A 17,084-nucleotide genomic window follows, 5' to 3' on the forward strand; every position below is an offset into this window, starting at 1 on the left:
ATTGGCTGATGGTTAGTCAGACTGAAAGAGATCCAGTTTAAGAAAACAAACACAGACAGAGTGAAGCAGACGGTGGGACTGAACTCGAGGGAGGGTGCAGACAGATGTCTAACAGCAGGATCAGTTTCACTCTAAATCACAGGTTACACTGCTCACTGTAGCCCCGCCCCCTTTGCCTCTCCCCGCCTCCTCTCAGGTAAACCTGCTGCCCAATCAGCTGGTAGCAGGGCAGGCTGCTGTTTCAATGACAGGTTTTGGTAAAACGGTGGCTCATTAACACTAATTCATACTGGAAGCTGTGTGTGTGTATGCTTGTGTGTATGTGTGTGTGTGTGTGTGTGTGTGTGTGTGTGTGTGTGTGTGTGTGTGTGTGTGAGTGTGACAGATGGGAGTATTCAGTGGCACTAATAAGACTAATTACTAAACAATAGAAAACAGTTAAAATTGCCAGGCAGGAAGCTGTTCCCACGGACTACAGGTGACTACAGGTGGTGACTATGATTCAACCAGCTGAACATACCTAAACTGTTATGATCCCACTCTGCTTGGTTTAGTAAGTGTTCTGATAGGATAAACTAATGAACTCAGTGAAGGTGATGAGTCCATTATTGCCGTTTTAAATCCTCCTCTGTTTCAAGGGAGTTTTGGACTGTTGGGCAGACAAATATATCTGTTGACGTTGGGCTCTAGGGAGTTTTGGTAGACATTATTCACCATTTGCTGATAATTTAAGATCAAACGATTAATCAATTTACAGAGAAACTAACTGCCAGATTGCTCATGGTGGGTATATAATTAACTTCAGTCTATCTAAAGGAATAGTTACACTTTTTGGGGAATATGCTAATGTGCTTTCTTGCTGAGAGATAAGATTGATACGACTCTTATGTCTAAACAATCATGGTGCAGCAGCCTGCTAGCTTAGCATAAAGACAGGAAAGTGGATAGCTAGCCTATCTCTGTCTACAGGTAAAAAACAGTCAACCTACCAGCACCTTTAAAGCTCATGAATAACTTGTCTGTTTAATCTTTATAAAAATGGAAAAATTCAAAAAACAGGACAAAGCCAGCTGTTTCCTGTGGTGCCAGCGGTTTAACATGAAAATCAGTATTCTGCCACTAGCAGCTGGTTTCAGTTGAATATTGTGTTTGTAGTTCTACAGCAGTTTAACTGACATTGTTATATCCACCATAATGTCAGATTTGTGACTAAGCAAATATTGAGAGCTGTCTTTTATCTATCTAAAGTGACTTTTTTGGATTTATTGGACAATTTCTGATTATTGACTTGCAATTTAATTTATTCTTTATCAGTTTACCGTTAACCAAGCTGGCCATTATGCTAGCTGTCTGAGGCTAATATGTTGCTAAGAGAACTTTCTAAATAGCGCTAAGTCTTAACTTACAGTTGGGTCAACTGTTGATGTTTTGTGTTTTACTCATGTGGATAAAGTACTTGTATTGTACTTCTTAAAGGAACTTATTAATGCTGCTCTTTACTGGTGATACTTGGTTTCTTCCTGCGAGAGAGATGATGTGACTTATTTGACAGTTAGTCTGTTGCTACAATATTTTGTATGAATCCAGTTTCCTTGTTACTGAACAAATTCATTTTTACAATACCTTTGGGCATAACTCTTGTTTATATAATCTCATCTGTTTTCTGTTTTGTAATCAATATCCGTAAATATGCAGGGTATCTGCAGGTCTTGAATTCAGTTCCTCTCAAAAAAAAGGCCTTAAATATTATTAAAAAGTCATTTTTACAAAGGTCCATAATATTTTTTTTTGCCTGCCATAGAAAGGAACATTGGTTATGACTTTGTTTTTAATGTAGTTGTGGGCTGTTGGGAGAAGTTCTACATCTGTAAAATGTGTGTTATTTTGCTGCAGGAAGCAGTTTAATCCTTTTCAGTCAGCACCATCAGACCTGCAGCAAACACAGTCATTACTGCAGCTACAGTAGCAACATCCTCTAGCTCATCCTCTCATAAAAAGCAAGAGTAAATTAGAATAAAAACTTAAATTATCTTAAATTAATTCATTATTTTGTAATTAGTTAATCTATCCATCAATTTTCTGCCACTTATCTGGGTCCAGGTCATCTTAATTTACAGTTATATTACTAGGAATTATTGTCATATACAATTGACAAAAACATGATATAAATGTCAATAAATTCATGTACCTAATAAATAATTGTAGACCTTGTTGTCCCCTCTGGTTTTCAGTCATTCTTTAATTCTTCTTCATTCATTCTTCTTCTAGTATGACCATGAAAACGGTATTCAATTGAATTCTATTTGAATATTTAAAATATAACTTGGTGAACAGTGCTGAGACCCTAATTTGTCGTCCAAATCTGTTTTCACTGTTCCACATTTGCTTCTAGTAAAAACATCATAGAAAAACTGCTGTCTTCAGCCTTTATTGGAAGCGATCACTGCATAGCTGTTCAGCTACAGAGGAAAGAACCTGTACATATAAATCTTAATCCTAATACAAATATATGAGAATATATTATATATATATAGAAGATCATCATAGCAACATGAAAACATTGGAGAAAAAAAAATCTGATTTGAGAAAACATTGTGAAAAATTTTTTACATTCAGTTTGAAAACCTACATTTTTCCAAACTGCACATGTGCTGTGAATCAATGTTGTTTGTGAACAAAGCAGGTGATATTTTCAATCAGGATCAGGTGATAAACAGAAAATTATGATTCTACGTCCATAAATAAATCCAAAAAATATATAATGATTGCCCGTTTTTTTGGAAGCACTGCAGGTTAGATCTCACTGACACACTGACTGTCTCAGCTTTAATCCTGTACAACACACACACACACACACACACACACACACAGACAGCATGCCATATGGTGAGGAAATCAGATTCTATCCAGAAGGACAGACAGGCAGTCAGTCAGACAGACAGACAGGTGGGGAGACAGTAGTTCAGTAGGTTACAGCAGGTATGTGACCAGATGGCACACTGTGTGTGTGTGTGTGTGTGTTGTGTGAGAGAGACAGTGTATGCGTCCGTCTGAAAGCTAGCTGATGGAGCTTCTTGTTGAACGGTCTCGGTGGTGAAATCAAGTTAATAGGTAGATTTTTTTGTGTTCCAGGTGCTTCTGTGGTTTGTGCTGCATTCATAGTCTGTAGGAATAAACGGTAAACAGCCTTGAATGCAGCATCCATATTTGTTCATTGTGGAAGGTGTCAGATGTTTCTCTTGCTGGGACAGAGTTAGAACACATGAAGGAGTTTGAAAATGTGAAAAATGCTCTGATAGCAGAACTGTGAAACAGAAATGAAGTAACTTGATATTGGAGGGATTCCTGCATGTTAGTTTAAAAATCTGATTTAAAAAAAAAGTTATATGTTGCATTTATGATGTGTGTAATGTAAGACACACAGGCTTCTCCAATGGGACACAAAATAAATCTGAAGGGTCATGAGATGAAGTATAATGAAGTATGAAAAGATAATAAATGAAGTTCTGCCGCACAAATTTGTGTTGATTTTTTGATCTTGTCTGCAATCATTGTTTTTGGCCTTAAAAGTTTTGTATTTTATAAGATCATTATTTTAAATGCAAAATCTTAATCTGTAAAATAACTAGTAACTATATCTGTCAGGTAAATGTAGTGAAATGAAGTGAAGTACAACTACCTGAAAATTGTACTAAAGTACATGACTTGAGTAAATATATTTGGTTACTTTCCACCACTGGACACAGCCAGAGTATATTGCTCTTTACAGTACAGATAGCAAACAAGGTTACTAAAAAAGTGGCCCACCTATACTTTTGGCTACCTCTATTGATCATGTGACCCTTGCTTTGCAACTGGTAGCGGTCCCTCTGTGGTCTCCCTGTGGAAATGAAATATCCAACTTCCCTCTTTACAGTAAACTCATCATCATAACATCGCCACAAACAAAACATCAAAACAGTCACTGAAAGCTGTTTTACATCAGCTGGAAGGAGGAAGTGCCTAAACAATGAAGAATTAGTCACATTATGGACGCAGTTCAAGGAGTAGCTCAGCAGAAAAGAAGAGTCATTTTCTTTGGAAAACTGCATGTTACAATCATTCTTTAAAAAAAATCTTTATCTTATCTTTAAAAATGTACAGTCAGAAACACACACTGGACTGATACAACAAGAGACTGGTCACTCTTCTGCTTTCTGTTTCCAGTGACTAAAGTTAGGAGATATATTAACATGCACACACACACATACTCCTGACCTCTTTCTGTTGCCCATATTTGGAGTGCAGCTCCTCATGAATATTAACAAGCTTTTCACCATATGACCACTTGGCCTCCTTACAGGCTGTGTGTGTGTGTGTGTGTGTGTGTGTGTGTGTGTGTATGTGTGTGTGATGGATCATAATTCTTAATTCTGGATCAAAATATTCATCATCAACAAGGATTTTTCCCCCAAACATCAGTGTCTGTCTCTCTCTCTCTCAGGTCACCTGCAGCAGGTGGACATGTGCAGCTTCTCCTCTCTCGGGCAGCTGGTGCGTTTCGGTTTTTCCGCAATGTTTGGTTTCGGTGGGCGGAGCTTAGCGAGGGCGGAGAAAAAGAGGTGGATGCCATCGTCACGGCGACGAGAGTACGCTCTGGTGAAGACGCTGGCTAGGCTGAGGTAACATATAGACACATACATTTGTAGTCATTTGTATTTTCCTTGTATGCTGTAAAGAGACAAGCTGTAAGGATTTGAATCTTACAAGCAACTGAATGCCTTATAGTGATATTTATTCACCAGTGTATGTACGTAGCATTTATAGTATTGAAATATATGTTTTTGAGAACCATCTTTCTGAATTCATGTGGTCTGAAAGTTGATATGTTTTCTTAGGGTTCACAGATCCAGATAGAAAATTCAAGTGTCCATTATTCACGATGCAAGTGTCTCAAATTCAGATCTGCTCAGATTGTGTTGGTGAAATTCAGACACCAAAATTCAAGATGAGAAATTCAAACATCAGGATAATCAGTTGAACTTATTGTATAGAATCTATCAGACCTCTGTCCTATCAGGTTCAATTCTGTCAGTCACATGATCCAAGAAAGACAAGTTCAGATGAGAATCTGAATTTGTGAACCTTGTGAAGTTTTTGAAGTTGCAAAAAAAAACAAAACAAAAAACCCCAAAACATTACCCTCTGGAAATTTTAAGGAGGAGAATAAATTCAGATAGTTGTTTATCAACGTAAAATATTACAATGCTGTAAATTCAGTGGTTACATTTTCCAATTATGTATTCAATCACTCTTAAACATATTCATTAAATGATTATAGGCCTTTTTTTGCCTCCATGTAAATCCATAAATGTGTGTTTTTTAGCTATAGATATAAAATGGACTAAAATGGATTTTAAAAAGGATATCACAAACTCTGACATCAAATTTATTTTCTCATTTCTTTGTCTCTCTCTGTCTCCCTCAGACCAGAGGATTGTCAGCTGTCTTTTCTACCAGCGAAGAAGTCAAACAGGAATTTATTTGAACATCTGTGAGGAACACACACACACACACACACACACACACAAACACACACACACACACACACACACACACACACACACACACACAAACACACACACACACACACACACACACATACACACACACACACTGTGACAGTTTTAGGTCGATATTAAAACTGACATTGGTTCTATTAGGAAGTACAGAATGCAGCCAGCCTGGCAAGTTTAAAAGAAAGTTTATTATTATTAGTAGCAGTATTATTATTATTATTATCATTATATAATAATAATAATAATAATAATAATAATAATAATAATAATAATAATAATAATGTAATAAACTTTATTTATATAGCATCTTTCATGCACAAAATGAGCTCAAAGTTCTTAACAAATGAACACAGTTAACATATTAAAATACATTTAAAAAGAAGGAGGTAAAATAGGAAACAGTTAAAAATGTAAAAATGTAATAATGAATATATATGCTTATATAACAGCAACAACAGTAGTTATCATAAACACTTTCAACATCATCTCTTTCTCAGAGACCAGGACCAGGACCAGGACAAAGACCAGGACTCAGAGTCAGGTGAGAACTTGTCTTTACATGGAAACCTTCTGAACAGAAAGCTGGTTCATATTTCTCTCATTGTTTGCTGTTCCTCTTTCTCTGACTGGTCGGTGCAGATGAGGAGGAGTCCTGGACAACCAATCAGGGCCTGTATCTCAGCATAAGCATCATGTCCATCCCCTGTCTGAGTCCACATGCACCTCAAGGACTGGCTCCTAACACCAGGTACAGGGGTGCATGATTAGCAGTTCATGTTAAAGTCAGCTGTGCTGCGACCTTGTACGCACCACACTGTAGGTTATTTCACCACGTTTCTGCTGCTGAATGTATTCTTCCACTTCCTGTTTGCAACAGGCTGGCCAATGGCAGCGCGGCCCTGATCGCAGTAGGAAACACTTCCAGGTCAGAGTTCATCAAACACCTGAAGAGATACAGCAGCTCTAGTGGACAGGTGAGCGCAGCTGTCAATCAACGTCCTCTCGGTATTTACTCTCAGGACAAACTGTTAAAAACATTATTTCTACAATGTAGGTTGGTACTGGGCTACGTGGGTTACGTTCCAATTTATTCCATCCTGACCTCGCCATCCTTAAGCTCCACCTCTCACAGAGCAAAAAAAAAAAGACTAGTTAGTGAGTAGATTAGCCTGGTTCAGCCTGGCCTGGCCTGTGAGACTGCACACTAACCCACTTTCTAAATATACTGCCAATGAGGAGTTCACCGTCCTGCAGAGTAAACAGGCTGTTTACTCACTGACCTACATCCTCCGCCCTGATGGACATTTCAACATCAAACAAGACGAGACGGGATGTCCTGATGGAGCACCAGACATGTACAGTACCCATGACAACCCCAGTTTGAGTTGCACCATCGACATTGAACCTCACCTGAGTCAGTCCTGTCAGGTGGAAAACTGAGAGAATTTACACAAGTGTGATCTGAAACCAGAGTCAGACACATCCCCTCTGCCTCAGCATCATCAGACACATCTTCATCCACATGACAGAGAACACTAACAGCCATGAAGAAATAATGGACACAGGTTCTTTAATTTGATACTAATTTCCTGAGTAATTTGCAGGTATTTAAGTTTATTTTTAAATTATAAGAGAAAACAGAAAAAGCGTTGGTGCTGCTTCATACGTAGAAATTAGACTCTTAATTCTTTAACTGACAGAAAATACTTAGTTTTCAGCGTGTAGTTTTTGTGTGTCAAACTACATTTGACACTTTTTTCAGTTTTTTGTTATAATTTGCACCAAATTGCACCACCTTCTCTGTAAAATGTCCTAAAAATTAATGTTAACTACCTGTAAATTACTAGGAAAATTTCCAATAAAATGTTACCAAAATCAAATAAAAAATGACCTGTTTGCAGCAGCATGAGGCCTGCAAACAGCAGACAGACACAGTTAGAGACTATCTGGTGAACATAGTGGAGCATTTAGCAGCTAAAGAGCCAGATCTTTTTCTCAGGAGTTGGTAGAGACCAAACACAGAGCTAAAAGAGAATGAATACTGGATTTACATCCATCAGCTGGAAACAAACATAATCATCATACTGTTGCTCTACGTCTGCTGAATGCTTAATGCAGGTTTAAGTCAAGATAAATGAATATTATCAGCAAAATGTACTCACAGTATCAATAATAAAAGTAGTTCATCATGTTATTACATGTTATATTATTATTTAAGATACATTCACATGTAATCAGCATTTTAATTTTGCAGCTGGCTGAAGTGGATCTAAATGTAACTACTTTATATACAATCAATATTTATATTTATAAGCTGATTGTGTTTTGTATGTTAAATCCTTATCTGGTGAATGATTAATAAAAAGCACAATATTTCCATCTGAAAGTAGTGGAGTAGGTTGTTACAGTACTTAAGTAAAAGTTCTTCCACCACTGCCAACAACACACTGCTGAATGCAGAATATGACTGATTCTAACATCACCATAGCCAGTTTACACACTGCAAATACATCAGCTAACATTTCACCAGTTAACAGTACAGTACAAAAGAATAATGTGAAGGTTGAAAAAAAAAACTTATTCTGATTATTTTTGGGGACTAGTTTTCTGTCTATTAGTTTTCAGTTGGTGCTTTATTTCCCATTAATAATGTAGTTTTTGTTGACAGTTGCAGTGTTGAGGTTGATGTTTAGCTGTTTCAGCATCAGACAGACAACCTGTCTGTCTGTCTGTGTGTCTGTCTGTCTTCGTGTCTGATGGTCTTTGCTGCCACCTGTTGGAGCTTCAGGGTGTTGCAGTGGAGACAGAAGAGGACAGTAAACAGGAAGAAACACAGTCACTGCTCCACATTAACAAGCTGCTTAACAAAGGTCTTAAGCTTTTCTGTCCTCCTCAGGTGACCTTTGACCTGCGAAGACACACACACGCAAACACACACACACACACACACACACACACACACACACACACACCCCTCTCTGTGTCTGCTCTGATGCTCATATATTGGTTTGTCAGTCTGACTTTCTTGATTGTCCATCTGCAGTTCAGCTTCTCCTTCGTGGAGACGCACGCAGTGTCAGCAGTGAGGATCCGCCCCCGGTCGCTGATTGGCTGGTCCGAAGAGGAGAGCGAGGAGGAGGGTGAATCTAAAACAGCACCCATCATCCAATCAGAGGGAGCCGCCTTCCCCTGGAACATTGACGGGGAGCTGGTGGAGATTGCTAATGAGGTGCTGGTCAGGTATGATGCTCAGTATACCAAAATAAAACATTTCCCTTCTGGTGGTATCTGTCCATGCAGATAGGTTTTGTTTTGTTTTTCCAGGTTTGGAGATGATTATTGTCTTGGTTATTTATTCTGGCCTGAAAAACAACTTCAACAGTGATGTCTCTCTCCAGAAACAGTGTCCTTGTTGCTCTGGATATTTAGAGACCTCAGCCACATTTCTGCTGTTGACAGTGTGTTGGTTTGTTGGTTTTGGTTGGTTTGGTTAAGCCACATACCATGTTACTGCAATGCCCCCTGTTTTGATTACAGCTGACAAATGAAACCAAAAATACAATGAGATGGAAGTGAGGAAATATGTTTTTTATTTTTGTCATTTGGGTGAACTGACCCTTTAACTCTTATATCATTTTACACTTTTATCTCAGTACGTCACATCATTGTGTGTGTGTGTGTGTGTGTGTGTGTGTGTGCGTGTGTGTGTGTGTGCTGTATTCAGGGTCCACCCGCGGCTCATCACTCTGTACGGGGAGGAGGTGGACGAAGCTGAGTCGACCGTCTCCTGCAGCTGCATCTGAGTCCAGCAGAGGGCGCTGCTGTGTGTGTGTGGTGGGACTGAGGCATGTTGCCATGGTAACCACAATTACTCAACAGTGCCCTCTTGTTTCCATGGCGATGTGAACTAATGTAGAAGTTTCGTACAAAGTAGAAAAAACATAAAAGTAGCAGCAGCTTCCTGTTTACGAAACATATTAAAGCTGTATTAATAGATTCTTTTTGGGCTGCTTGACTCGTGCAGCTTTAACAACCAGTGATGTAACTTGTCAGCTACCTTTAACTCCACACTAACTGTGCTTTACAATGTAAAGATTTATAACTTTTGGAACTGATTGATGAAGATAAAGATTCCTGTTTTATATTCAAATTCATGTTTACATTTTACTGTATTTTAATCAGCTTTTCTCACATGACTTGACTTTGATTTCATTTGAGTTGAATATTTTTTTTTATTACAAGTTGCATTTTGTTTTATCTTGTCCAGTCTCTGGTTCTGCTGCAGCAATACAAACATTCATCTTTGTTTAGTTTGTGAGCTCAAACCTGAACATAGTTTATTGACTCTGTAAGGGAAAGCAGAACTACCTTAAAAGTACAGTTTTAAGGAAGTTCTGCTTCTAGTTTCTGCAGATGTTTGCATGTTGCTGCACACAAGCAGAACCAGACTGGATGAGCCCAATGTGTCCACAGACTGTAAAAAAAAAAAAAAATTTTTACTGTCCAGAGCGGTTTGTACTTAATATGGCTGTTCTTATATGGAAGCTCGTCTTTTTTAATGATAATGCAGATTTTTTTGGAGTAACAGCTATGATCATGATCAGAAAAAAACAAATACAAGTTGTTGCTTAAATAAGAAATTCTTCATTTTAATAGAAAAGTGATGATAAAAGCAGTGAGACTCTCCAGTGCAGAACTTCACATATACAAAAACTCAATAATTAAAATATTAAAAACATCCGTGTGTGTTTATGTGTGTGTTTGTGTGTGTGACTTACATTTGAACTAATTAAACAGGGGAAGGTAGTAGCTGATCATAGTAGCTGTGGAATACAAGTAATTAAAACAACACATTTGATTTTCAAGTAGTCTTCCATTATTCAACCCTGTGGCTCAATGTGATGCTGGCTCTGTTACCCAACAGGTTGCATCTTATCGTGTGCTTTCATGCTGGCAGGTCAGTTTGAATCTTGGAGCAATTTCCCCCCCCCCCCAAAAAAATGAATACCGTGAACGAAGCGTGGAACCAAGAAACTACCTGAGTTCATCTCAAGTGTGGTACAGTCCGAGTGCAATAAGAACATCCATGTATGTATGTCATGATGATAGTGGCATTCTTGCATTGTTATCAAGACACAGGAATATTTATACTGTGTCTGAAATCCCTCCCTCATTCTCACTCTATATAGACATTCAGTAGTTTATATTGAGCAGTAAATTGAGATTTCAGACACTTATGAATCATTATTTTCCGTAATCATTCACAGGTGTAGAGTAGCACAATCGTAATTTTCGCATCTGTAAAATGCAACAAAATGCAATTTCTGGGATTGTTAGTAGAAAGTCGTGTGCACACCATGGACACTACTCTGTAAAACACATTTCAAACTCAATTCAAATACTGACAATGATGGACAGTAAATGTACTGGAGTGATTTCAGACCCAGCTGAACTGTTTTTGTCTGTGATAAACAATGAACAGTGATAAACATTAAAGCTCAACTTGATATCACATATTTGTTTCTGAGAGTGTAGATGAAAAGAAGCACTTTTTAAAAACAACTTTTTGCGATTCCTTATGGGCAGCCATGCTGTCTTCGGTTATGCTCATTTGGTTCTGCCCAGCTGCACATTGTTCTCTGTTTTTTTATGCACACAACAAAATGTCTTCCTAAACAGCTGCGATTTGCTGACAAACAGACTAAGCAGACAATAGATTAGAACAGTAACCACGTGTTTATCAAACTCTGGTAGTACCCAAATGAGCCCAGAGTGAAAAATGCACAGATGTTGTGCCATGTGCATTAAAAAACACTAGGTTTTGGATTCCTCTTGTACACCCAAGATGCAGCAGGGGCAGGATGCATGTTGCTGCAGGTTAGCTCACTACCCTGCTTCAGGATGAGCCACTGTCCTGTTTCCCAGCGTCAACATGTGTCGACACTCCAGAAATCAGCAATTTTTCATTTGCTCCCTGGATTGGCCCATCCGGCTGCCACAGCTTGACTACTGCTACTTCTGTCTGAACAGTGTGTGTGCTACAGGCATCACATGATGCAACACGACCAGTGAGTCTGCTTTGTATCTGTGTGTGTGTGTCACTAGTGCATAAAGTGTTGATCAGCAGGTGAACAAAAATGTAGAAAACAAAATGTACACAGACAAATGGAAGGTTCTCCAGAGAACTATGAGCCAATCAGAGGCTATGTTTCCATCCCCTGAGATCAAAGCTCACCAGAAAGTTGCTTCCTTTGGTTTACTTTTTCCAAAAGAGTCAGAATGAAGGTCATCAATAACATGATGTCACAACCAGCAAGCCCAAGGCCTTCTGATTGGTCCACATTTGATTGTTTCACTTCCCTTTTTTGTTGATCCTCCATTCATTGCTGCAGCCTTTTCAAGTCTTTTAGCTGGTCTGTATTTGTGAAGGCACATCAGGCATGTTGCACATTAGTTGAAAAGGTCAAAGGTCACGGCCGTTTTCAGGTATGTTCAGAAGAAGTTCACTTGAGACATTTTATCATCTATCACACTCACAAAGGTCTGTGTTGAAACTAGCTGGGCTGCCTTGTTGTGGGCGTAACGTCAAACCTTCTGACACAGCGGGAACACATTTCATTGGCCCATGACGTTCATCTGCAATAGTTTCTATAGTTTTGGACAAATTGGATTGCTGTATTTTCTTACACAGCACTCCCTTCATGGCATCCATCAGCACATATGTCATTTAAACTGTTGCACAGTCACCATGGGAACTCCACCTTATGGTCAGAGGTCATGTTCAGAGGTGGTTAGGAAGTGCTTTCGCGTTTGTCGCTTTTAGGAACGTAGTCCCAGCTGTCTCTGTTGAACTCCTCTGTCTTCTGGAAGCTCCTATTAAAGAAACCAGCCTGAGACAGAGACAGAGACAGACAGACAAGGAGACACAGGAGGGAGAGGGAGACATAGAGTCACATAAAGTCAAGAAATGTGCGATATACAGCAGTTTATCAGTGTATTATATTGGCATGCGTATGAAAAATGGTATTGTTTTACAAGTAAAGCAACTTGTTCACATTCGAAGCATCTTTACATGAGAGTCCTGCTGATGCACTGGCACAGTAAATATTATCACACAGATATTAGCAACAAGAAATTGCAAAGGAGAAAAAACAAAGATTTGAGGTAATTTAGAAACAGTGTCACCATTACATAGATTGTCCACCAGAGAGCACTGACAAGTTGATATTTATTATTATTATATATACAATTATTTACCTTCCACAGACACCAGATGAGAGCAGCCAGGATCATTATACCCAAAACTAAACTGATGACGATGATGAAGACCTTCACCATTGTTGAGGGTTTCTGGGTAAAATGAGCTTCCACCACCACCTTGAAATGTACAACATACAATACATGATCCTTAGTAACAATTAGAATATACAGGACAGTACTTTAGGATTACTTTAACATTCAACAACTGCAACTCCCATAAGGCTTTGATGGTACTGTGTGAGCTGCAAAAATAATGCAAGTTGCTTATTTTTTTATTATCTAGTTCAGAAATAGAAACCTTGATGAGGAGAGAGTTGCTGATGATGGTGGTCCAGTCTGACTCACTCTACAGTTTTTTATTGAGCTGTAAGATCTTTGTTTTGATCGGTTAAGCTTTGGATTGCGATTGGATGCAGAGTGTTATACCTGTGCCTCAGGTTGTTCGTGGATCACGGTGGTGTGAGCATCTTCTCTGGGAGATGACATCATTGCTGTGCTCTCCAACATCATGATACCCTGACGACCCTGAGACAGAGACATGCAGACAGACGTTTGTTTTTGTCTTCATCTGTTACTCTAAATGTAAGACATTTTGGTTATGTTTTTTACTGCCTTAAAAGTCAAACAAATTTAAAATAACAAAACAGATAGTGAGGCATCAGTAGAAACAAGACAGCCATGTTAGCAGCTCTGTGAGGCTGTACTTAGTTACGGTGGTTGAGGTAAATGCTAACATTAGAACGCTAATAAACTCACAATGACAATGCTAAACATGCTGATGTTTAGTTGTTGTTCTGTTTACCATGTTCACCATCTTAGTTTAGCATGTTAGCATGCTAACATTTGCTAAATACCACTAAACAAAAAGTGCAGCTAAGCCTGATGGAAATGTCATTAGTTTTTGGTCATAAACTTAAGTGTTGGACAAATTAAAATTGTGACCTAATGATGGCTCTAGACTGAAAAGTCGCAATTTATCCTGAGGGGGACATGAATGTCTGAACCAAATTTCATGTAATTCATCCGATATTTGTTCAGACATTTCACTCAAAAACCACAAATGTCAACATCAAGGTGGCACGAGAGGAACAGTCAGATTAATCCTCTGGCCACCATGAATGTCTGTACAAAATTTTGTTCCAAGCCATCCAATGGTTGTTGAGATATTTCAGTCTGAACCAAAGTGGTGGAAGGACTGACAGAATGATAATGTCATCCCTTGATGTCATGTCACTGGTGTGGTTAAAATCACTGTGGAAGACCAAGAGAGAGAGCAAGCACAACCTTAACATTGTTAAGTTGTTAGTGCAAATTCAACACTTCCTGCAGCTTCTTAATAAAAGCCTTCAAATTAAAAGTGCTGATTACTGATTAGCTTACTAAGTGAGTTTTTTTCACATTGGATCAGTTAAGTGAAAAGCTGCAGGAGTCAAACACACTACATACACAGTCAAGGTAAGACACCCCAAACCCCATCCCTCCTCAGCATTATGCTGAGTCAGTGAAAACTGGTGTTCAGATACGTTGAAGTGAGTCAGAGACCAAGAAAAGTGCAGCTGAAGTGAAGTCTTAAGTGTGTTTCAAACAAGCTCTGATTCAGTTGTAATTTGTGTTTGTGTTACCGGAGCTTGCCGTAGTACAGCAGGGTTCACTTTGACCTCCAGTTGGATGGTGGCTTCTCTCCCTGCCTCCAAGTTACCAAGACGACACACCAACCGCTCACACAGATCATGACCATGGACACAGAACTGCACACACACACACACACACACGCATGCAGAAAAATGTTCAAGTTCATACTGTACACTGTATGTCGGTATATAGTGAAGTTGGTGCATTGATGTACTGTTGATTGGATGCTTCTTACTTCTCTCTTAAAGTTGTTATGGATACAGATTTGTATCTGTGACTTTTTAATCAATGAGGCAATGTTTGTACTAATGATGTAACTACCAGTGAAAACTTTGGTCTAGTATTGCATTATGTTATTCTGAGAGAATTCATTTGTTGGACTTTATTTGCTCTGTGCATGTGTGTGTGTGTGTGTGTGTGTGTTTACCATTTTGCGGGTGGAGCTGGAGGAGAAGAAGAAGACAAGCTGTTTGATGAAGGAAGCTTGAGGGACGTCACAGTCTTCGATAACTGAAATAGTTGTGTCACTGATCGAACACACACCGTGAGACGACTGCAGAGGGAGAGAATGTAGGTATTAATATTGCACACTGTTGTACCACTGATGTTATAAATGTGCTGGGACTACTACTATAACCACAACTTCTACATCTACTGCTAATACTACATCAACCACCACTGCTACCACTTCCCAATCAGCAACCACCATGGCTGAGTGTTGAAGCCAATACTCAAATTCCTTAAAGAGTAATAAAACCCCCACGACCAAAAATCTGTGTGAAGCCTGGAATCTGCTGGTTCATCAAGCATCTCATAATCACTACTAGGAGTCTCTGAAAGTCAACATGAAGACTAAAAACAGAGTGTGAGAGTGTTTTGGGGGGTGGTTAAGTATTTAACCATGGTAGCATTTGAAATGCAGAAAAAAACACCACTTTTTTATGTGTATGGAAAAAAAGCATATATGAGGAAAATATGTTACCACAAGAAATGAAGAGCCCATAGCTATTTTTTATTGTAAGTAAACACTGACAAGCCACTTGTGGGCCATAAACAATAGGCTAAATGTATATACAGTTTAAAATGCTGTGTGAAATGATCCTATCAGCCTTATTCAACCGTATTGTTTTACAACAGTAATACTGCCTTGTGTTTCACCTTTTGTGCAATTTTGCACAGGCAGCAGGTCCGCCAGAACATTATTCAGTTTTTACCAAATCTTTTATCAATGTCTTTGTCATTAGTGAATGACAGTGAATGTCTCTGCCTTCTCTGCCATCTCCTGACGACTACTAACAGGTTAGTGATTCCTACATTAAGAAGGTTGATAGAATGATTTTACTCTTTGTCCTAAAATTAGGACCAAAAGTACCTCAAATACTTTAAATAGTAATTTTTGGCCAGTTAAGAGTGATTTCCTGGCCTGAAATACTTGATAAATACCTTGCTGTGGTTTCTCAGCATCAGTTTTTCAAAGTTACTTTAGCGTTTAATGAATTTTACGGCTACAGTTCCTCTAACGGCCACTAGATGCTGCTCCAAGAAAATTCTCAATGTTCTCAAGTGAACGGGAAACTCCCCAGCTTGTCTGGGAACAAAATCAGTAGCGAGCTGAAGTGATACCAGAAATTCCAGGCTCTGTTCCAGAAGAAGGAAAACTTCATTCAAAATCCCACTGACATTTGTAATAACGCAAATGACTAATAATCCATAACATGAACATAATCTTAACATAGCCGTACTCAACAGTATGTCATGTGGTTCACTTTATATGTCTACATAAGGACGGGAATGTCTTTAAAAAAAGTAACATCATTGTTTATTCAGTATTTCTGTTTTAAGCAGCCTTTAATGAACATTTCTCATTAGCTACTAGACCACTGCAGATTAAACGTCAAGGCTTTCAAAAGAGGAAAGTCCATGGGAAAGTGTATGGCTCTCAGTTCAGACATGTCTGTAATAACAGCAGAACACAAAGGAGCAAACAACTTTTTAAAGAGCAAAGATTATGGCTAACAAGTTGAAAAATGTCTTGAGAAGAGAGTGTTGGTGGATATTATGGATATGGAGGAGACCCAAGTTATGATGATCAAAGTAACCACACTGCTGTGGCTGTAAATTTTCATGGAAGCTGTAGTTTTTTGCATGCTTGCAAAGTAATCATTTAACTAACATCACACATGTTTCAATTTCTAATAGCAAGTGCTGTAGTGGATGGAAAGTAAACCCCAGGAACAGGCTTCATTGTTTTCAGAAAGACTGATGAAAGAAATGCTGAATGAGAGATTTCACTGAGTTATAGAAGCTAGCGGAGCAGACGCTAACCCGGACATGACGTCAGGACTGCAGCTTTCTATACACTGTGTTCTGCAACAACTTCAGGTCTCAGTAGATGATGTTGTTGTATGAAGAAGACTGTTTGAGGCGTCTCAATCTATCACACTCAGTTATGGTGGTTTCTGCTTGCTCATCTAACCTCACCAACACAGGCTCCAGTTACTGACAAAGATGCTGGTAATCAGTAAACCAGATCTCCAAACTGCAGACTTCATAACATCCTTTCAGAAACCTGTGAGGGACCACACACACGGTACTGGAGCTGCTACTAATAATTGCTATCATCATTGATTCATT

General features: G+C 38.8%; 2 protein-coding genes across 7 annotated transcripts in view; one reads left to right on the forward strand and one right to left on the reverse strand.

The window, feature by feature from the left end:
• Window positions 1-10,547, forward strand: part of cerkl (ceramide kinase-like) — a 39,949-nt gene extending 29,402 nt beyond the window's left edge. For both annotated transcript variants that reach the window (XM_042426256.1, XM_042426257.1), the window contains exons 8-14: window positions 4,484-4,661; window positions 5,468-5,533; window positions 6,056-6,099; window positions 6,198-6,306; window positions 6,436-6,532; window positions 8,602-8,798; window positions 9,283-10,547. In XM_042426256.1, coding sequence (XP_042282190.1) covers window positions 4,484-4,661; window positions 5,468-5,533; window positions 6,056-6,099; window positions 6,198-6,306; window positions 6,436-6,532; window positions 8,602-8,798; window positions 9,283-9,361 — 770 coding nt within the window. In that variant the 3' untranslated portion in view covers window positions 9,362-10,547. The remainder of the gene's footprint in view (window positions 1-4,483; window positions 4,662-5,467; window positions 5,534-6,055; window positions 6,100-6,197; window positions 6,307-6,435; window positions 6,533-8,601; window positions 8,799-9,282) is intronic.
• A 726-nt stretch (window positions 10,548-11,273) lies between these two features.
• itga4 (integrin alpha 4) overlaps window positions 11,274-17,084 on the reverse strand; it is a 32,221-nt gene continuing 26,410 nt past the window's right edge. For 4 of the 5 annotated variants that reach the window (XM_042426238.1, XM_042426237.1, XM_042426236.1 and 1 more), the window contains 5 exons: window positions 14,878-15,003; window positions 14,441-14,566; window positions 13,245-13,343; window positions 12,816-12,935; window positions 11,274-12,448 (listed from right to left, as the gene is read on the reverse strand). In XM_042426238.1, the coding sequence (XP_042282172.1) occupies window positions 12,350-12,448; window positions 12,816-12,935; window positions 13,245-13,343; window positions 14,441-14,566; window positions 14,878-15,003 (570 nt within the window). In that variant the 3' untranslated portion in view covers window positions 11,274-12,349. Of the gene's footprint in view, window positions 12,449-12,815; window positions 12,936-13,244; window positions 13,344-14,440; window positions 14,567-14,877; window positions 15,004-16,926; window positions 17,020-17,084 lie in introns of those variants that run through there. The other variant, XR_006098775.1, reaches the window with a different exon arrangement.

This window comes from Thunnus maccoyii, chromosome 11 (genome assembly GCF_910596095.1).
Source record: "Thunnus maccoyii chromosome 11, fThuMac1.1, whole genome shotgun sequence".
Lineage (NCBI taxonomy): Eukaryota > Metazoa > Chordata > Actinopteri > Scombriformes > Scombridae > Thunnus > Thunnus maccoyii.